Genomic DNA, 21,993 nt, shown 5'->3' with positions numbered 1-21,993 from the left:
TAAAGTGAATCCCAACGGCAGCCTCCAAGGGATCAGGAGCTTTCCAAAATGGCACTGGGACATCTGGGTTGCTAGTTGTGCTTCTGCATCAACCTCCCGGCCTTTTAATCACCACCTGGGGTTGCTACTGCCTCCCAGAGTCACTGCTCAGATGCTTAACACGAGTTGGAACCAAGAGTATTATATCCTAGAAACACTCTAGAGCCCAGATCACAAGCTCTCAGGTACTTTGCTATTCCAGATCCGAGGGTACTAAAAGGGGGGTGGAGAGGTATGTCTCCATCTCAGAGCCAAGCCCAAAAGAATCAAGCTTTCCCCAGAAACCCAAGCTCAAACGACCTCTCAGCCACTGGGGTTACGCCCCCACCACACTCTTCCAACACTTTGTCTTCTGACACCAGAAAGACCTTACAGGAGGAATCCCTAAAGCACAGAGCTTATGCTGGCCTTGACAGCTTCCCAGAGGCCCCTGTTTGCCTCAGCTAAGGGGGTGCCTGCCTGCCCTGCCTTCACTGGGCATGGCACCAAAACTTTGAGACCCAGAAAGTAGGCAAACAGCTGAGAAGGGTGAGAATGAGTCAGAAGTGATGAGGTAGTGCCCATAGAGGGCCAAGAGGGTAGAAAGAAGAGATCTGGAGCTGGAGGAGGGACTGGGTGGGACATCTGTTTGGAGCTGGGAGCCTGGCTTCCATGCCCTCTGCCTGGCCCTCTGTGGCTGGCCCCTCCCAAGGCAGGGAGCTGGCAAGAGTCAGGGGGCAGAGGATGGGACACACTGATTCATGCAGCACAGGCTGGGGAGACCAGCACCTACCGTGGCGGGAGTCCTCAGGGGTCACTGATAGTGATTCTGAAAGACAACACGAAATCAACAGGGCAGTTCACATTGATCAATGCAAGGTGCCAGGCTGGGCTGTTGGCAGGGGAAGACACACGCACACGCGCGCGCAACATACGTGCACACACATGCACTGAGGCCCACAGCTTCGCATGCACACGCTGACACAAATGCCCACAAGAATGCCAGGATCTCTTCCTTTACCCCCTCCACCCACGCAATCCCTTACTTTGCTCTCACTAGCCTGCGCGTGCAGCAGGGGACCCAGACATGCATCCACTCAGCAGGTACACAGGAGCACACGCGTGGGCCTACTCACAACAAAGAAGCTTGCCCTTTCAGGAGCAGCAGGCACACAGAGGCATGTGCAAATGCTCCACAGGTGTGCTCACAGAGGGACACGCACCCCAACCCATACTCCCCAGGCCCTGATCTGTCATAGGACTCCCAGTAACCACTCCCTTTGCTCTCCGGTGCCTACTGGATCTAGGAAGCCCTGTTGGGGCAATTCAGGGCACGGGGCAGGGGTGATGCTCTCCCATCAGAAATGATGTCCAGCTCCAGGCTCCCCAGCCAGAGGCTGCCAAGCTATAGGTTCAGACCTCTGAAAGGGGCCTTTCCTGGGGTGCTGCATCTGGCTAGACAACTGCATGACCCCATGCCTTCTGTATGAAGATGTGCCCTCCCAAAGGACAATGGGAAATATGCCTGCTCCAGATCCTAAAATAGTGGCCTTTTGTAAATTCACACTTCTCCAACTGGTACCCAGATCCTCCCATACACGCACCCTCTGCTCTGAAGAGGCTAGTTTTCTCATTGTCCCACACACACACCCTTCTCATTTCTGCCTCTGTACCCTTGTCTAAGCAGGCCTTCTCCAGCCTCATTCTTAGAGCCTTGACTAGCAATTTTTTGCACATGGCATGCAGCCTTAGGTAGGAAGCTTGTCCCTAAAAGAGGATGAAGTTTCTATATACTGGAGGTCTGGATTCTGATAGGGTGGGAATTGGAGGAGGGGGCAGGGCAAAAAGGTGCAACTTCCAAGGGGGAGAAGGTGGGCTCCAGGATACTAAGGATTTTCTATATTACTGAAAGGCTGGCCACTGTGGGTGGACAGGAAAAGAAATACATCTCCAGGACAGCGCTATCAATGCCCTCTAAGTTACTTTAAAAAAAATTTTTTTTGCATTTTTTAAAATTAGATTTTACTGTTTAATTAATGAGGACAAAGCTCCAATGGCCTTACCCTAGTTACTGTTCTGCTCCTCTTCATTCCATTCCCCCCTCTTCCTTCTCCCCTCATAATCCATCAAGGCCTAGTTTAAATCCTACCTCCTTGAAGACTTTTCTCCAGCTCCCTGAAATCTCTCCTTTCTCTGAATTCCTATAGTACTTCTGGTCTGGACCACACTCTTGGCTCTTCATTGAACTCTAATTGTTAAATATGTCTTAGCCACATCGTGAACTCTTTAAGTATGGGGTTGTGGTCAGAGTATGAACTCTGTATTCACTATAGCACCTAAGGGAACAACAAACAACTCCTAGCTCACAACACTGCCTTGAGGCTGGGTCTGCAGCCCTTTCTGACCTCCTGCAGTCCCAAACAACCTGTCCTTTGTTCTTCATGGGCCAAAGAGAGAAGCTAATCTCTCTATCTCTCTCTCTCTTTTTTTTTTTACCCCAAGGAAAAATCTGATTTCTACTGGGTAGCATGGAACAGGAGGAAAAGTACTTAGATTTGAGGTCAGGAGACCTGGATTTGAATTCCATCTCCATCACTTTCTTAGCTGAGTGACTGTATGCCAATACTTTTACCTCTCTTGACCTCAATTTCTTCATCTATAAAATAAGGGGGTTGGACTAGATAATCATTAAAGTTGCCTAACAGTATTAGCTCCTGGGGAGCTAATCATTATTATTCTTGGATAATAATGATTAGCTCCTGAGCTCCTGATGGGACACAGACAGGCTACTACTGTTCTCCAACCAGCCTTCCAGACTATGACTTGATGGTGCTGATCTTATTTTGGTTCCTTAGAGCGAACAGAACCAAAAGAAATCAGACTAAAGTTAGATTTCAGGAGGGCCTGCCTTAGGAAAAGGAGGTCTGAGACAGGAAGACATAATAGATGACTTTGAACCTCTTTCCCTATGTATAGGACATGCTAGGGAACGGGTAAGGAAAAAGTGTTTTCAGGATGCTCAAAGGCCTGTTAGCAGAAGGATGACCTAGGCATCCTGTTTCCCAGTCTTCCATATGAAAACACACTCTTGACATTCTCTCGTACACTCATACATGTGCACTCCCACGCAGGCACCACACAGCTTCCCCACTGCATACAGCCATGGCCTTTGCTCTAGGGGACCCGAAAGGCAGGCCAGGTATTTGAACAGAGATGGCCATGGGAGCAGCTGATAAGACTTGAGGACATTAGGGAACTGGGGGAGGGGGTATTGCAGGAGGAGAAACACCAACAATGAGGCTCTTCCTTCCTGGTAGGGGATGCTGAAGCATTCCCTCACCAGGCCTGACTTCAGACTGAAGTCGCTCATTCTCTACATAGCGGGGAGGCAGAAGCTTTTCAAGGTGCCTCACAGGGCTGTAATGAACACAGCCCTAGCACCTCTGATCCAAGGCAGGAAGCACAAGGCAACCCTAAGGGGTGCCCAGCTCCCAATGTCCCCCCTCATCCACTGAGGGATGGGGATGGGCACAGGTGCCCTGTGACCAGGGTATAAAGAATAGTGGAGGAGGGGAGGAGAGAAAGGAATGAGAAGATCAGCTTGCAGAGAAAAGACAGAGGAATTGGGCAAGGGGAGGAGGGCAGAGATGAGCGAAGGTAGGTGAGGAAGTGCCATGCACCCAAGACCCCAGATCCACAGCCCACTGAGTTATTACAAGGCCTGGTGGGCCTCAGGCTGCTTCTACTGGCTGAAGGCATAGAACAGCCCTGACTGAACCCTTGCCAGGCAGGCAACACCCCTCCCCCACCTTCCAGCCCTTCTACTGGGGGTGAAAAATGATTATAGCAGATTGAAAGCTGTGTCTTCCTCCTCAGCAGGCTAGCAGCTTTCCTCCTCTAACTACATCCCTGCCCCCCAAGCTGCCCCCAGGATTTCTAGGCCGTTGCTTCCTGCCCACTGGAGAACTCTGCTGCCTTCCTCAGACCCTGCTGGTGTGGTTGGGAAACAGGCTCTGCTGCTTACCTGGAAGCCAAACCCTTCCCTGGCCTCTGGGCGTGAAGCTGCTGCCCGGGGTGCAAAGGGCTCCCCGTGCATCAGGACCTCTGAGAAGTCCCAGAAATGGTACTCTGCCCTCACTGTCCTGTATCCAGAAAGGTGGGGACCCCAAGGCACTTTCCCTCCCCTAGACCGCCCTCCCCCCTCCCCGCTCACCTGGGAACCCCCGGGGGGGCGCGGTTGGGCCTTGATGGCACCTGAGGGGGTGGTCCGAAGGGGTCAGGGGAAGCCCCCGGCCGGGACGGCACGGGGGGCGCCCCCCCCAGGGCGGACCCAGCAGGCGGAGGCCCAGGAGCAGGGCCCCGGGAGCCGGGCCGGGCTGGGGGCACGGCGGGGGCTCGCCTTTGTGGGGTGGGGCTGGACGTGGGCGACCTGCGGGGGACGCACAGAGAGAAGGAAAGGGAAGGTGAACGAGCGCACCCCCGGAGCAAACGCACCCGGGGACTGGCGGGTGGCGTACCTCCAGGCTAGCGGTCTGCGAGCCCCGCCTTTGTTCCCCTCCCACCCGCCTGCTTGCTCCTCCCCATCCCGCCTTCTTTGCACAAGCTCCACCCCGCATCCCAGGTCCAGGGCGAGCCCGTCCCCCTAGCTCCAGCAGGGAGCCCCCAAAGCCCGCCTCCCTCCTGCCCCGGGGTCGGTCGGGGTTGGGGGGCGGCCGGACCCGCCCCTGGTACCTGCGTCCGGCCGGTACACTCTGCACCTGCAGCCAGGAGTCGTCCACAGGCGGCGGCATGGGCGTGCTGATGGTGGTGGTATTGATGTCTCCGATGATGCCCAGAGCTTCTTTGAGGGCGTGGTACATGCGCAGCATCTCATCTCTCCGCTGGGCCTGCTCTGCAGACTCCTCCATCAGCGTGTTCTGGTCCCCGCACGAGTACAGGTTGGCCAGCAGCTCCGAGTGGATGAAGTCCTTGGTCTGAAAGCAGAGGGGTGCACACAAAGACCTGGGAAGGGGCAGGGCTTTGGGGCTCGCGGAAAGCCAGTCCAGCCTGTCCCAGAGATATCACCTGACATGCCACTAGGACTGAGTAAACAAGGCACTTCTCCCTCTGATTCTGTTTTCTCATCTGTAAAAGGAAAGGTTTGGACTGGATGGTCAGTGAGGCCCCGGTAGGGCAATGGAGGAGGATAGAATGGAGGAGACGAATTCAAATCCTGCCTCAGATACTTACTAGCAGTGTAACCCTGGGAAAACCACTTAACTCATCTCAGTTTCATCTCTGAAATGGAGGTAGTAATACCTCCTGTGAGCTGCCTCACAGAGTTGGGAGAATCAAACAACATGTAAAACACCTTGCCAGCTTCAAACTGAAGTGCAATACATGTTAGCTATCACCATACTAGCTTGAGCACTCTACCACCTTGGCAAAAAGTTTTCAGAGGCTCATAGAACACCGAATGTAAGAACTGGAAGGAACCTGAGAATACAGTATATGTAAGAGAATGTCCCAGTCGAGGGGTGTTAGAACATGAAAGTTAGAGCTGGGAGGGATGGTAAGCCCTAGTACAATCCTCTCCTTTTATGGATGGGAAAACTAGCATCCACAATGGGTCAGAGACCACATCAAACAGACAGTCTTTCCAAAGAGGGGCATGGGGGAAAGGTGAAAGGGAGAAGATGGTTAGGAGTAGGAGGTCATGGATGGATGTGTGTGTGTGTGTGTGTGTGTGTGTGTTCTTGTTCATGATATGAATGAGTTAAAGGCAACTGTGGAAAGACGTAGCTAGCTGAAGCATAGATATGTTGAAGGCTATTATGAAAAAATGGAGTTGGGATTCCTGGGTGTACCCACATCCCCAGATAAGTGGGGATGTCCTAAAGCAAGAAAGAATGTAAGAACCACTCTTGGTTCACAGGCCTTACAAAAACAGGGGATGGGCAGAATTTGGCCACAGACCATAGTTTGCTGACCCTTGTCCTAAAGCAAAGCTGAGAAACACTTAAAGATAAGTTCAGCTCTAGAAGATGTACAGAAAGTATTTTGAAATGGAGATTTGTGTGAAGCTATAGAGGTCTGAGAAACCATTCCACAGCAACATAGGTCTACACATCTATGGGAACACCGCTGAGACAATGAGTCACAGAGGATGTGACACAAATGATTGAATATTTGCAGATAATTTGGCAACCTAGCTCATGCTACCACCAGAGCCTTCTCTTATGGATGCTAGGACAAGAATACTTCCTTGACCAGAGAGAAAATCCGGAGCCCTGGCCACAAACTCAGCATAAATACATGTGCTGTTGGTATTCTTCAGTTATTTCAGTCATGTCCAACTCTCTGGGATCTTGGTAAAGAAATTAGAGTGGTTTGCCATTGCCTTCTCCAACCCATTTTACAGATGAGGAAACTGAGGCAAACAGGGTTAAGTGACTTATCCAGGGTCACAAAACTAGGAAGTGTCTGAGGCTGGATTTGAACCAAGGTCTTCCTGACTCCAGGCCCGGTGCTATATCCACTCTACCATCTAGTTGCCCATATCACATGACGAGCAGCTGTGCATAAATGAACAGACACCCATCTTTGCTAGGTGTTGCTTCCCTTCATGTGTTGGCAATAAATGTGTCCTGTTATTGAAATGCAGCCTGAGGAGATAGCTGTGGTGTAGTGGAAGGGCCCTGGATTTGGAGTCAGAACATTTAGTTTTATCTACTAATAGTGTAACAGTCACACTCCCCTTTCTGAGTGTCAGTTTATTCATCTATAAAATGGGATGGGGGTGGACAGGAAGGTTTCTATAAGTTCTCCTCAGCTCTAAGCCCTATGACCTGTTTTTCTTTCTCCTTCTCTCATCAAATTAGGAACTTTCCAAGGGCACAGGAATTATCTTCCCAATGAAACCCGGAGTTTTTCTAAGGTCAGGATTTCATCTCCCTAACCCTCTGTAGGCAGCTAGGGGGTGCGGTGATAGAGCACTGGGCTTGGAATCAGGAAGATTCATCCTCCTGAGTTCAAACCTCAGACCCTTACTCGCTGTGTGACCCTGGACAAGTCACTTAAACATGTTTGTCTCAGTTTCCCCATCTGTAAAATGGGCTGGAGAAGGAAACAGCAAACCACTCCAGGATCCTTGCCAAGAAAACCCCAAACGGGGTCACAAAGAGTCGGACATGACTGAAATGACTCAACACCAAAACCCTCCTTAAACTAAAGCCCCAATACTTATAACTGACTTACATTGTTTATCATGAGGTGCATGATAGTTTTGGGCATGAGGTCACGGATGGTCTTGTTCACGATGGCCATGTAGGAATCTACCAGGTTGCGGATGGTCTCCACCTGCCTTTCCAACTGGGGGTCCATAGAGTGCATGAAGTTGTCTGACCCATTCTCTTCTGTCTCACTAGCCTGGGAAAGGAGAGGGGAAGTCCATCATACCAGAACTACCAGTGTCCCTCACCCTCATACTGCCCCCGGGCTCACTTCGGAGAAGTTGAGGCTGCACCTATCTTTCAGCCCCATCTCCCACACTCAGCAAGTGGGAGGACAGAATCTGGGCAAACTTCAAGGCTCAGCTTAAATTCCATCTCTTCCGGGAAGTTCTTCCTTACTTTCCCCTTCATCTGATCTCATAGACCTTTGTAATCCGTCTATGAATTTATAGTCTAATTTTTATCATACTTATCCCAATACATTTCTCATCACCCCTGCCAGATCATTAACTCCTTGGGGGTAAGGACCCTGCCTTGTAAGAAGACCTCTGTATCCTACCCATACCCAGCCCCTAGCAGCCTAGCAGGTTTATTGACAGTATATTGACATATACTAATAAATAGATATTTGTTGAATCTCCAGAGGTACTTACTTTTTCCTTGTCCTGTGAGACCATTGGGAAGCAATGCCAAAGCCCAGGTGACCACAAAAGAGTGAGCAGGAACAAAGAAACACAGCAAAGGGAGAGAGATTCAGTGGCCCAGCGATACCCTGAGACTAGAGGTCTAATGAGGTTCTTAACTTGGGCTCCACAGCCCTTCCAAGGGGTCTGTGGAGAGAGCTCAGGGAGGTCTAGGAACTTGAATTGGGGGGAAAACCCAACAAACACATCTTTATTTTTACTAAACCTCAATTTAAAATTTAGCATTTCCTCAATGATTTAAAAACCTTATTCTGAGAAGTCTGGGTTTCACCAGACTGCCAATGGGGTCCATGAAACAGAAAAAAGATGGCTAAGAATGCTTGGTCTAAAGGAAAGGATGGGAGGCTCCTTGAGGGGCAGAGGTAGTGGTCCTAAGAGAGGGACACTTAAGAAAATGCTAGAAATAATAGTTCATGGGAGAAAATATCAAAAAAAAATCAAAGTGGGACATATGTTGCTGTGAGAGAAGTGGGAATCATGTGAAACTGCTTCCAGATTAGAGGAAACCTAAAGAACTGCCCTGTTTGGGACAGAAAAGGAGGAGCAACAAAAAACAAAAGTCAGGGAAGGGGAAAGGTTATAGAGAGATAGGAATTCTCTCTTTCTCCAGAGAATAGGCTGCTTAACTCCTTCCCTTTCCCCTGGCTCCCACCACTACTACCTTGGGATTTTCTGAGGCCAACAGGGATAGCTCTGTCACCTCGGAGGCCCTAGGCCTTGGGTGGTAAGCAAAAAGGGGACAGTAGGGTAAAAGGCAGGGCCAGGTGTCTCTTGATATCTGATTTTTTTGGCAAGTGGGGACTCTCAGGACACTGAAGAGGGTTCTGGCCCAAAGGAGAGGCACCTCCCAGATGGGCTTCACTATGACAGGATGGAACATTGGGGTCCCTCACATTCTACAAGCAGGGAAGCAGGGTCGTAAGTCTCTTCTTCCCTGCCCACGAAACCTGGACTCACCCCAACCCGTTCTGGGTATACCCCAGCCCTCAGGAAAGATGCTTTCCAACTGTCCACCTCCTCTTGAGTTTCACAGGCCAGCTCTAGCTGTCGGTAATCCTTGTAGACATTCCTGTGAAATGACACCCCATCCCCACCCCAGGCAGATAGTGAGTAGAAGAGACCCAGGATTCCTGGCTCCCAGTCTCAGTTTTCAGGTCTCCTTCACTTGGATCTAAGATGCAATCACTCTCATCCTCTGTCCTATCCAAGAGAGAAAAGACAGTGTCCGGACATCCTTCAAAGCCCAAGGTACATGCTGCTCTGTGAAGCTATCTGCAGTCCTTCCTACCCTCCCAAACTGGGAATGATGCCTCCTTCAAAGTGCTCCATAGCACTGTGCATCTCCCATGCATTTATCATGTTCTTTGCATGTGTTTTGGGGGGGGGGGTGATAAGCTCCCTGAAGGCAAGACTTGGAGGGATACTGTCTAGGTGCCTGGGCATACATGACATTCGATACCTTTGTTCAGTGTTGAAGAGGGCAAAGATATGCTTGCTGGACATAAAGCCCTTTTCCACATCTCGGAGTTTCAAGTTGTCCACAGGGAGCATATACTTTTTCTCTTTCTCCTAAAAATGGAGAAGATAGTACAGGGTTAAGATAGTAGAGGGTTAACTCCAGGGTCATGCTGAATGCTCCCTGGGGAGGGATCCTTTTCCTGACCCAGACAGTTCCTGGCTCTTAGCTGAAGATTTCACTTTGGCAGCTTTTGTATATCCCCAAGTGGGCACCAGAGGGCACCATCCACTCAGTTTCTCCAAGATAATGCCAACCTGAGGTGAGATGAGGGGGCACAAGTGGGGCACAAGAGTGAAGTTGAGAGAGGGAGAAGAGAGGGTGCATGGGAGGTGGGAGGTGGTCCCAGGCCACTTCCTAATTTGTATAAGCCCTTTTGTCCCTTAGCGGTGCCCTTCTCTGGGCAGAGGAATCCAGGGGAGAAAAAGGAGAGTTGGGGCTACATGTTTTCCTCTAGTCAACCAGCCCAACAGCCCCAGCAGTGTCCAGCATTTCTTTGTTCCCAGGGAGAAGTCAGAGGCCACAGCCCCAAAGCCCGAAAAGCCAAGCTGTGTCTGAGACACCCCCTGCTATAGTCCATCCTCCTTAGGGAAGGAGATGAGGAGCTGTCAGTGTTGGCATCCATAGCCCAGCTAGGCACATAAGCAGCCCAGAGAGAGACCACTCTTACCACTCTCTACAGGGGTGGCCTGAAGCCAGCTACTGGCTTTCCAAGATCTATCCCAACTCCAAATGAGGAAGGGCTACATGAGGGATCAGGGCCCTCCTGAGGCTCTCCTCCCTTCATCCAGTCCTCTGGCCACCCCTCTAGCTCACCCCTTCACAGCCCTGGCTCTGGGCTATAGGACCTGGTTTAGATCAGCCCTCTGACTTCATTTCCTGAGTGCTGAGACAGGAAGGGGGGGGTGTAGAGCAGCCTGCCCAGGGGCCCCCAGCTTCAAAGGGCTGGCTCAACCCCCAGCCCATGTGTTAGCAATCAAGAGGCTCTATGTCAGAGTGTGTGTGTGTGTGTGTGTGTGTGTGTGTGTGTTGTGCATGAGGGTGCAAGAATGTGTGTATGTAGAGGGGAGGGAGGTATGTAAACAAGTGGGTGTACAAATTTGTAGTGGTGGGTATAAGATTAGGGTGTAACTGTGTTTGTGTGTCTTGTGTCTGTGAGTCGTGTGTGTGTGTGTGTGTGTGTGTGTGTGTGTGTGTGTGTGTGTGTGGTAAAATCTGGAATGGAGTCCTAGGGACAGAGACTTGGTTGGTTGGGTGATAGGGCCAAGGACCACCTCCCCATCATGCCACTTGGCAAATGTAGTGAGTCTGGCTTAGATCAATGGGGTGGGCTAGTGTGTTTATGGATTTATGAGTACTGGCATTTGGTGGCGGAAGCACATATGAGTCCCTGTGTGTTGGCATGTCTCTGCTGGGTGGGTTGGTGTATGTTACAAGTTTTAGATGATGAGGGAAATCCTTTTGGAAGACCTAGGCCAATTCCCCAGAAGGTGCTGAAAATATTTTCAAAGGCTCATTTGCCTCAGTAGGGAGGGGTGGTAGAAGGGGGAGGAAGAGATCACTGTCCCTTTTGCCTCCATCCTTCATGCAGTGATACGGTAACTGGTAACTGGAAGCTCTCCCTGTCTGGCCAGTTCCAATTCCCCCCTTTGCTCCTGGGCCCCAGTGACCAGTTCCTCCTCAATTTCACATAAAGCTCTCTTTATCCTGGGCAGGGCAGCCCCAAAGAGGAGAGAGTTGTGGGGCTGCAAGGGGGGAGAAGAGGAGGAGGAGGAGGAGGAGGAAGAGGAGGAGGAGGAGATGGAGGAGGAGATGGAGGAGGAGATGGAGGAGATGGAGGAGGAGGAGGAGGAGGAGGAGGAGGAGGAGGAAGAGGAGGAGGAGGAGATGGAGGAGGAGATGGAGGAGGAGGAAGAGGAGAAGGAGGAGGAGGAGATGGAGGAGGAGGAGGAGGAGGAGGAGGTGTGGGGAGGGAGAGAGGGAGGGAGAGGAAGTGGGACACATGGCTCAGAGAACATCTGGAATCATTAGAGGGGGGAGGCCAGGGCTGCCGCCAGTCGGGATCCCCTCTATTTCTGGGCTTGGACACCAAGGTACAGAAACTGCCTCTTCTCCCCGCCAGCAACCTTATCCCTTCTTACTTCCTGTTCTCCCCAGCCCCTGGGCTCCCCTCCCGAAGGCCCCTCCTTCTCAGGCTCGAAGCTCGCCCCTGCCACGTCAAATGAGACAGAAGGGGAGCTGGGAGTGGAGGGGGGACGACGGGGCGGGAGGCCCCTGCGGCTGGGGCGGGGAGAGAGGGGGCTCAAATCACAGAGACCTGGTTTCAGGGGGCGTCCGCACTCCAGAGGAGAACTGGACAGACTCGGCAGCGGCAGCGGCGGCAGCTGCAGAGTGTGCCCGCCGCAGTAGTAGCGGGGGGCTAGAGAGGAGGGGAGAGGGGACGCAGGGGGACTCCGGCCGCCTGCCCGCCGCCACCCTGGCCGGATGCTACAGCGGGACAGAAGGACACAGACTCCACTCCGTCTACCCAGTGTTTAGACTATCTGTTCAGGACTCCAATATTGTACAGTAGTCTGCACATTGGTTAGGCTGGGCTGGGCTACACACGGTGTCGTGCCCGAGGGCATGGAGGTGGCATTGTGCGGCACAGCACGAGAGAGGATCGGAGCCAGAATCACCCTCCCACCAGATGCTTGAGACTCCCTATCTCTTCTCCCTTCACTACTGGATCAGGGAGGAGGTGGGGGGGGGAAGAAGGGGGACGCATGGTGGGGGGGGGTCCAGGGAGGGCAAGGGTTCTCCTTTGCATGGAGCTGAGCTGCCCATGGGAGAAGCCACTGGAGGAGGGAAGGAGGCATGCATGGGAAAGAGCCAGAAGGCAAATGATGGAGCCCAGTGGACATGCCCTGGAGCTTGGGGTGGTTGTGGGGGTGGGGAGTTGGAGAGTATTTCTAGCTCCCAAAAGAGTGGTTAAGGTATCTAAGAATGGGCTAGGTTTGTGGTAGATTGCTGCTGGTTACAAGGCTACCTCATTCTGAGATAGTTTCTCTCCCTTTTACTCCCCTCCTGCCCCCTCCCCCCCCAAAAAAACCCCTTTCTCAGGGCAGAGTAGAAGGTGCTGCCCATGGAACCCAGGGGTGGGGGTGGAGGTAATGAAGAATGAACCCCTGACTGGACAGTCACTCACAAATACATACTCATGCCCTTCCCCAATCATACACTTACACCACCAAATACTCCCAATCATTCATCCCAAACACACAAAAATACTCCAACACAACACAGTACACACACACCATCGGCAGTCGCAACACATTCTGGCCCACAAGCATATTCACATTCCACACGCTCGTGCCCCCCAAAACACACTTATATTCCCCCAAACATATATTCATACTCTCAAACATGCTCATGAGCATATTAGCACATCCACCTTCCCAAAACATAGACATCCATTACAGACTTAAAACACCTAGGACTCCAAATACATACACACACATACACGCCCTCAACACAGAAATACACTCATCGATCAGACACACACCCAATACACAGAGAATTCCCCCAAATGCACTCACACCCTAAACACACCCATTGAAGCATTCCCCAAACACACACTCTCATTTACTATTCCTCTCAAGCATGTACACATGTGGACACACACACACACACACACACTGAGCTGTCCAATAGTGTGCCATATAGTCACACCCAGGCTATCATCATACCCTTTCGAGTCCAACACAATCCTGGGAGGGGGGCTGGAGGGAGGCGGGCAGGGGTTCGGGTTTGGGGTGTTTGACTATCCCACAGGTTCATCTACACACTCACATACACATGCTTGTGGGCCCTCTGCATGGCCCAGAGCCACAAAGTACTGTTGTTCAAATGAAGGCTAATTCCTTCCAACCCACAGTACCCCCTCCCCCTGTACTCTAAGACAGCAAGGGTCTAAAGCAATCCAGGGGTGTTTTCTCTGATGGCAAGACCCAAGGAAAGATACACACACACACACACACACACATCCACACACACATACCCCTGCCCCCCTCCGCTCCAGTCAGTTCAGTCTGTCTATATTGCCTCTGTCTCTATCCCTTTTTTAAGGGGGCTTTGGAGCTTAGCTGTCTGGGGAAAAAGGCCCAGACACCTCCTCTAGTCTGCCCCCACAAGGAGGGGAGTTGGGAGGCCTCCCTGGGGTGACTGCCAACTACTACCGCCCTACCCCGGAGGAAGAAATAGGGAAATAACACATCATGGAATGAGTAGATTCAGGGTAGGGGGTCAAAGAAGACAAAAACCAATGACGAGAATTTAAGGGAATCAGAAATACAAAAACCCTCTTTTTCTGCCATCTCTTGTTGAGAGATTCTCCCCCAAACACCCCATCTTCCTCCTAGTTCCCCACATGATGAAAAAGACCCATTCCTTTTCCCCCATCCAAACTCCTCCCCACTTCTTTGCCAGCTGAAGTTCATTACCATGAGTTTTCCCCCCTTCCCCCATTCTCGGGACTCCTCCCGGTCACCTCTGGAATCCAGATGTTAGAGCCAAGCAGCCAAGCTCTTAAAGGAGCCCAAAGGCAAAAGCAGGGATATGGGAGATATGGGGGAGAGGTCTGGTCCTTCAAGGGGGAGGGGGGCTTGTATAGGGGCCACTGAGGAAGTCTTGACAGCTCCAACCTTCCAAAGTGGAGGAGGTGGAACCTTGTGGAGATCCTTGACCACTGGGTGTGGGAGGGGGCTGGGGGGAAGGGGTTAACAAGGGTGCTAGGCTCATATGTGTCATGGGCCTATGGGGCCACAAAAGAGGAACGCCCTGAAGCTGGGAAAACAGGAAGGCAGCTGGGCTCGGGGTGAAGAGTGGCAGAGCAATCCCTCTCCACCAGCTATCTCCAGTGGCCCCTTCAGCCCCCTGCAACAGAGAATGCCCTCTTCTGCCCCTTCCTTCTCTGCTAACTTGAATGCTTTAAAGCCCAGCTCAAACCGCACCCCCCTCCCTCCTCCAAGAAGGCTTCCCTGATTAGCCTGTCTCTAACGGTCTTCAATCTCCCTCCCACTTGGCACACACAGCCTCAGGCCTCGCTACACAAGTTTCCAAGTGTTTTGTCAGTGTTTTCATGTTTCCAAGGTTTGTTGGAGTTCTCTATGTTCTCTTTCTAGGCCCTGCCCCTCAACCCTTCCTCTAGGGGTTTTGGGGATATATAGAAGGAAGGTTTGCCCTGGAAAGAAACCAATTCCTTCTTGCCACCCGGCTCTCCCCCGCAGCCCAAGTTAATATTGTATAGTCCAAACCTTGGGCCCCAGCTAACCACCTAGACCTGCAAGGATGGGTTCTTCTATTGGAACCCCCAAGAGTTATATCCACTCAAGATTCATCAGATGGGAAGCCCACTGGGCACTGCCAAGGGGCTGAGTGGCATCACAGGTGATTTAGACCAGCACTTCTTAAACTGTGGGTCACAACCCCATATACTGCAACCCCACAGTTGAAGCGCTGAAGGGGTCATGAGTGGAAAAAGCTTAAGAAGCCTTGGTTTAGAGTAGATAATCTCTAGTCTGACTCTAAGATGCCATGATTCTAAGATGTCTTGCTACAGCCCTTCCTAAAGGGTGAAGTGAGGCTGTGGGCACATAGGGAATATATCCTGTGTCCTGCCCCTCTGGGTAGACAGTCTCCAGGCCCCCACTGGTGGGTACTCACCTCATCATCCTTATACCAGGACAGGTTTTCAGCTGTCAACACAAACCAATACTCCTTGGAGCCTCCCTTCATGATGCCAATGTTGTTGATGGTCAGCCAGCCCTTCCGGATCACCTGTGGGTACCCCAGAGAGCAGAAATGGATCAATGAGGAAGGGAAGAGAGAGGGGGAACTCATTCTAGCCCTGTCAAGATTCTCAGAAAGGGAGAGCAGAGGGAGCTGGGGCCATAAACACCAGGGAGGAGAAACTAATATAGCTCAAAAGCTTATTACCTGTGTGATTAAACGACTAGAAGTGATTTTATCTCTTTGGGACACAGTTTGCTCATTTGCAGAAGGACACATGGACTGTATGGCCTTTGAGGCGTCTTCCAGATGAACTTAGTTCTCCAAGATCCAACTCCAAGGCCAGAACTGTCATGAAACCTTCCTTGATCCCCACAGTTGGATATTCTCTTTACCTTCCACCAGCTTTCAAGACGGGGGGGCCTTTGTCTGTCTCTGGTATTAGATCTCCACTGTGGATGAGGCCTCTGCCACCATCTAGACTAATTCATACATCATCCCTCAGAGAACCATCATTAACAACCTCCAGTAAGAGGGAACCCACAGCCTTCAGAGTACACTTGCCAAACACTGCACTATTAGTGATTCGGGTGATTGATGTCTACTCCCCCTTTCTAAGCTATAAGTTCCTGGAGAGGTTCATCGTATTTACTTTTAGAAAGCTCACAATGCTTTGCCTATAGTAGGTTGTGTTCATTCAGTCAAGGCTGAATCATGAAGTTCAAAATATGCCCTTGAGTTGTCCCATCCCCGCTACTGGAGGACTATCTAGTTTAAGTCATGCCTATCCAAGATTTTCATAGAGATTGGTGACCATTAAAGTAAAAATCACAGGCGGCATGTTTAAACTTGTAATAAAGAGTTTTTTAACCATCAGAGCTGGCTAGAAGTAAAGAGGGCTGGCCTCATGAGATAATGAGTTCCCCATCACTGGAAGCGCTCAAACAGAGGTTGAATAACAACCAGTCAGGGATTCTGTAGAGGGCATTCCTGCACTGGATAGGAGGTTGGAGTAGATGACATCCAGGATACTTTCAGACCCTAAGATTCTACGTTCCTAAGACAGAAACATGATCTGCCCAAAGATTGAGTAGAGGAGAAATAGAGGCCAAGGGCTTGGCCAGAGATTGTCCCCAAGTCATCTCACTTTAGAATTTCTTATAACAGAACTCATTGGGGTGGGGCGGGGGAGGCAGTCAGGTAGTGGATGGGAGAGGGAGAAGGAACCAAGGCCTGGGACCCTAAGGGACCTGATTCCTTTCCCATATGTTCCCCTTCCTCCAACCCTAATCCTGATCCATTTGTATACTGAGGGCTAAATGCTGAGGATATATTGTGATACATATTTACTTAGGCATGGAAGTCTTTTTATCTCAAGAAAGGTCACCACTGCCCATTGGTGTTTCACTGAGCGAGTGTGCGGGCGCAGGCACTCGAGCGCAAACACACACACACACACACACACACACACACACACACCTCCCAGAATGCCCTACTCCTCTCTCCCCATTTCAACCCAGCCCTCCCCGCCTTCTATCCAATATGAAAACCTAGCTATCCTTTCAGTCCTGCTCAAATACCACCATATCCATGAAGCCTTCCCCTATTTCCTGCTCCCCTCCCCATTGACAATAAACTCCTCCCTCAAAACCCACAGCAATCTATTTTGAACTTTTCTTATATATGCAACAAGTATTATTTTGTCCAATCTGAATAGGTGTCACATCCCCTACTAGACTCTGAATGCTAGTCTTTATACAGAAAATGCTTGATGCTCACTGAATTGAGTTAAACTGCCTTATATCTAGAAATGGGTTATATATATTGGCTCAGGGAGTTAGAACCTATAATCTGTTCTTTTTCTTTTTTTGGCAGGGGTTGGGGGGGGGGCTTAAGGGATAGATTTCTCACTTTAGGTTGGCAGAAGGTATCCGAGGGCAAGCCCAGCTAGCCCTCAGTCTCTTTCAGGTCAGTTGAAGGCAATTAATGGCAGCCCTTGGAAAGTGAGACCCTGTAGTGCACAAGATCCCTTCTCTCTGCCTGGAGAAGCCCCTACTTCCCACCTCATCTTCTCACTAATATATTCAAGACAGTCTGTACTTTCCCATAGACAGGAAAGTACCCAAAAGTCCCAGGGCGGGTAGGAAAGCCCCCAGGGATCTTCGGGGGAGGACCCTCTCCTCTAATGATGAGAGGAGGACCTTCAATAAATGAAAGTTGGCCTCAGGTTCCTGCAGCCTCTTCTTAGAGACTCAAAGTGCTTCTCTTGTGCCCTGTTCTTTCTCACTGGCACCCCTAGGGGAAGGGGAAAGAATGATCCCCAAAAGAAAACAAGTCCCAGACCCAGGCCATCAAGACTTCTCATCAACGTATGTTAGTTAAGAAGGGTTCGACCGCGGAAGGAGTGCTAGGCTTTGTGGCAGGACGCTAGGGATGGTGTCTCTAGCCCTGCCACTCACTGGTCATGTGGCCTGGGGCAAGCCTGAGCCTGCTTCCTCAAGTGTATTTGACACTTGCGCCTCCCAGGGCTCGAACCCTCTCATCCGAGCGTCATGTGACTTTGAGAAGGTGCCGTGCTTTGTGGCATGAGGGAGAAGGCACAGGCTCCCCATTTAAGTCCTTCCGTAACACGGCATCCCAGGCCTTCTTTCCAGCCACATCTTCTCCAGCTTCCCCTGTATAAAGCCAGCCCGGGCTCCCTCCTAGATGCACCTCATGTTGTCCTGTCTCTCCTCTTTGGCTATCAGTTCTCTCCTAGCTGCAGTCAAGCCATCTTTTGGGACCTAGCTCCAACTTCATCCCCTTAACAAAGCCTGGTGGCCTGATAGATGATGGCCTGGAGGCCTGGTGGCCTCTCCCTTCTCCTAATGTGGCAGCACCTTTTGCCCAGCCCTCTCAGTTGGGCACCTGCCCAACACAGCACATGGGGGGGACCTCTTGCATTAACCTGGTATCTATCATTTCATATTTTTATGTCTTTTCCCCCCCACTCCCCAGCAGAATGTAAATTCCAAATGTGTTAATATATGCAAAATGGTTTGAAAACTTTAAAGCACTATAGAGCCATGACTCGTTATTACTATTAAAGGCAGGGACCCTTTTGTACACATCTTTACCAAGTCTCTCAGTGCCTAGCACAGGCCTAGGAACACACAAGGGATTCAGTAAAGGTGTTGTTTGCCTGTTCTCTATCCTTCTCCAGCACAACGAGCACTGGATGGAAACATAGGGATGTAACACCCCTGGTGGGGCAAAGGCCTGTGCCACACAGTAACTATGCTGTCTCCTAGCTCCTCCTCCCCACAAATGGAATTCCCCCAAACAAGTCCCCCACATCCCCCCCAACCCCAAACAGTGACAGTCCTGATACTCACCAAAATCTCGTCCTGAAAAGAAGTGACCATAGCAACCGCCATGGAGCATCGGGGAGAGAGGAAAGACCATTACTTGAGAGCTGCCCAGTCAGAGGGCACATTGCTGGCTGCCACTAGGCCATGCTCCCAGACCCTAAACTTCTCCCTGGGGCTGACTAGCCATGGCAAGGGGCCCTTTTGGTGCTATCCTGGGTCAAAGGAGGCCCTGGACTCTCTGGCCCACAGTCTAGGGCTATGATTATCCAGTTTGACTGCACTTGACAATTGGTCCATTAAAAAGTGGGGAGTCCCTGTGACAAAGCTTGAGAGTCCAAGGACCAACTCTGGGGTAGGGCACCCACCAGTCTGGAAACTTCTGGTCCCAAATTTCTGATGCCCTCTGAGTATCTGAGGATGCCAGGCTCTAGGGATGGAGCCACCCAAGCTAGATCCCATCCCCTGGCAGGACAAGAAATAGGTACCACTTACCTGGTTCCCTGATGTCTTTTTTTTATTCATCTGGCTGCTCCTCTGTTGGGCACTGGCAGGGAAAAAAGAGGAGTTCCCTTAGGCCTGAGGTTCAGAACTCATGCCTTCTCTTCAGAGTTAGATGCCCTCAGATGCCCTCATTGATCTCCTCTCTCATTCCGTGTCATGGGCATGAGACTCAAAGGATTTAAATGGAGTGCATCTTTGATTTTTGATGAGACTCCCCAACACTGTCCACCCCCTCCTGCAACCCAGCATCATTCCCTGGTATGTCAGTAGAAAGTAATCTCCCTGAGGGCAGGGATTGTTCCTCTTCGTATGTGTATCCACACCATGTAGCCCAGTGCCTGGCATATAGAAGGCACTTATAAATGCTTGATGACTGACTGAAGGTAGTCAAGGCCCAGGTCAAAGTAAAAGGCCAATTGCCTCCTACAGATGATGGGGAATACTCACTTAGCAAAGCCGATGAAGTCTTCGTGGTTGGTGTTCATATAGGCCAATTCAATGTCAATGAGAAGCATGACCTGAGAGAAAGCACAGAAGTCAGAGGGTGAATGATGGAGGTAGAAAGGGATGAATGAGAGGAAAGAGAAAAAGACAGATGGAAAGGTGGACGAATAGACTGATGGGAAGGGGACAAATGGAAAGAGACAGAAGAAAGACTTTGGAGGGATGGAGTGGAGTGGAAAGGTAGGAAGGGGATGGAAGGACAGACGGGAAGATGGACAAAGAAAGATAAGAGAGAGGTAGAAAGGTACTGAAATGGGTGAGACAAAGACAGAAGAAATGGAAAACAGGGCAGGAATAGAAAGGGAAGATTTCAGGTACAAGAGAATAAAACACAGTGGAAAGAAGGGAGAAGAGTAGAAGCCAAGGGAGAAGGAGATACTGGCAAGGGCCTCACCTGGTCCTTGGTCTTCCCTTCTCGCTCACGGATATGAGTGGTGACGATGCGTTCCATTTCTTCTCGCAAGTGGGGGTACTGCTGGAGCTGGGGACAGGGGAGAAAGCCACGTACACAAGGGGAACATGGACATGGATGTCCCTGTGCCCCCTGGAAGGCCTGATGGGCATGGGGGACAGGCCTGAGGCAGAATGTCTGTCTTAGGTAACACTGTGCCTGTGGGGCTAGACCCCAAGTGTACAGTGGGGGAGGGGGTATAGCTAGATGGCTCTGAGCTAGAGGAATAAGCTGGAATAAGGCAGATGTTTCCTTCAAAGGCGACATCCCAAGGCAAAGTGAAGTGCCAGGTTCATCATAGAGTCTCCCAAAGACATTTTAGGAGAGGAGAATGGAGGGGTGGTTTACAGAACCCATGGGGAAAAACACCTCCGAAACCAGCATCCTCCTTGGTGGCCATCTTGGAAGCAGCCATCTTAGGGATTTCCATCTTAGACTGAGGAAGTCTATGAGGGAGAGTGGAAACTGACGCCATGCAAAGTGGCTTTAGTACCACCTACGTCCTGTGGGGTCCTTGAGGGAGAACATACAGACCAGAGACTGAAGCCAAGGGTGGGTCAAGGGTTGAGGAAGCACTGGGGAAAAGAATCAGACTAGGAACCACTCCCCAATTCCAATCAATAACAGCCTAGGCCAGGAGGTATGAGCAGCCAGGGCCATGGGCACAAGACAGGGGTAACTGTCAATCACAAGAGGACATGCAAGAGCTGGGGGCCTAGGACATGCAAAGGTGTAGAGGAAGACCCAAAGCCTGGGGGTGGGAGGAGCAGGACATGCGCAAGTGGGGTGCCAGCAGCATGGGCAGTACCCCCATGGGGACATGGCTCAAGCGTCAGCCCTCGCCATGAACTCTATCACACCTTGCCCGCCACTGCCTCTCCTTCCTTCCCATGCCCCTATTCTAAATGCCCTGAGTCCCTGAACACCTTCGGCAGGGTAGTCAGATGGCACCTATAGGCAGGGCCCACGTGTGCCTTATAAGCTCTCCTATAAGACATACCTATCCTCTGCTCTAGACCCATGAGCCTTCATGTTTTGTCCTCTCCTCAGGTTCAGCCCTTTCTTCTCCATTAAGGAAACAGGGCATATAGCTACTCTAGAGAGAAACCCAGTTTTTAGAGATACCTGGGGCCCAGCAAGGGCAAGAATATGCTAATGGGACCACGTGGGATGGCGGTGGGGCAGTCGTGGAAGGGGGAAGCCTCTAGGCCTCCATCATTATGAGCAGGTCCCTTTTCCCCTCCTCCTCTGGGCACATTCACCCAAAGCCTAGGCAACCTCCCAAATGAGGATAAACCCTTACTTTGTCCCTTTAGGTGAGCAGACCACTCTCCAAAGGCCACTAGCACGTTGGGCCAGCCCCCAAGGGGGAGAAGGCCCTGCAGAGTATGGGGGCTCTCAAAGCTAATCCTACTTAGATTGACCATCACTTCTCATTTGGAATAGGGGTCGTCACTGAGCCAATGCCATACTGTGAGGGTGAAATAGTGGGTGAAAAGCTGAGGATAACAGGGCTGGCTCACTCTTCTTACCAAATGAATCTTCCATCTATCTACCCCTGGGTCCTGCCTATGCCCCAGAGCTAACCATGCCCGCCTCTTCTGCTGTGTCATAGCTCTAGCCCCTCACACATCCCCTTCCCATACAAGATTCTTTCATCTTTGCCACCCAAACCTTCTTTCCATGTCAGGAATTAGGAGGATTGGGGCTGCCCTGCCCAGGCAGAGGCCAAAGAAAGAGAAGGGCCAAGCTGAGGGCAGAGGTTGAGGAGAAGCAGGCAGGGGTTCAGAGAGGGAACAGGCAGAGAATGAAGAGAAGACAGAAAAGACAGAAAGAGAGAGAGAGAGAGAAAGAGAGCGCACCAGTGGTAGGCTACGCAAACCAACTCCTCTCCCACCCACTTCCCCATGACTAGGGAAGGCTGGGGTTTTCTTGGTGGGACATATATCTAGGGCTGTGCCAAGGGCGT

General features: G+C 51.1%; 1 protein-coding gene across 11 annotated transcripts in view; it reads right to left on the bottom strand.

The window, feature by feature from the left end:
• DNM1 (dynamin 1) overlaps positions 1–21,993 on the bottom strand; it is a 62,985-nt gene that overhangs the window by 2,000 nt on the left and 38,992 nt on the right. For 6 of the 11 annotated variants that reach the window (XM_036750613.1, XM_036750615.1, XM_036750617.1 and 3 more), the window contains exons 11-21: positions 19,968–20,054; positions 19,517–19,587; positions 19,061–19,112; positions 18,593–18,604; positions 15,153–15,266; positions 9,393–9,502; positions 8,891–9,002; positions 7,883–7,894; positions 7,255–7,425; positions 4,750–4,991; positions 4,232–4,447 (exon numbers count right to left, since the gene is read on the bottom strand). In XM_036750613.1, coding sequence (XP_036606508.1) covers positions 4,232–4,447; positions 4,750–4,991; positions 7,255–7,425; positions 7,883–7,894; positions 8,891–9,002; positions 9,393–9,502; positions 15,153–15,266; positions 18,593–18,604; positions 19,061–19,112; positions 19,517–19,587; positions 19,968–20,054 — 1,199 coding nt within the window. Of the gene's footprint in view, positions 1–810; positions 848–2,808; positions 2,811–4,231; positions 4,448–4,749; positions 4,992–7,254; positions 7,426–7,882; positions 7,895–8,890; positions 9,003–9,392; positions 9,503–15,152; positions 15,267–18,592; positions 18,605–19,060; positions 19,113–19,516; positions 19,588–19,967; positions 20,055–21,993 lie in introns of those variants that run through there. The other 5 variants (XM_036750620.1, XM_036750621.1, XR_005009902.1 and 2 more) reach the window with 5 other exon arrangements.

The sequence above is a fragment of the Trichosurus vulpecula genome, chromosome 3, assembly GCF_011100635.1.
Source record: "Trichosurus vulpecula isolate mTriVul1 chromosome 3, mTriVul1.pri, whole genome shotgun sequence".
Lineage (NCBI taxonomy): Eukaryota > Metazoa > Chordata > Mammalia > Diprotodontia > Phalangeridae > Trichosurus > Trichosurus vulpecula.
Note: the sequence above shows the minus strand (reverse complement) of the source record. Positions and strands in the feature narration are given on the sequence as shown.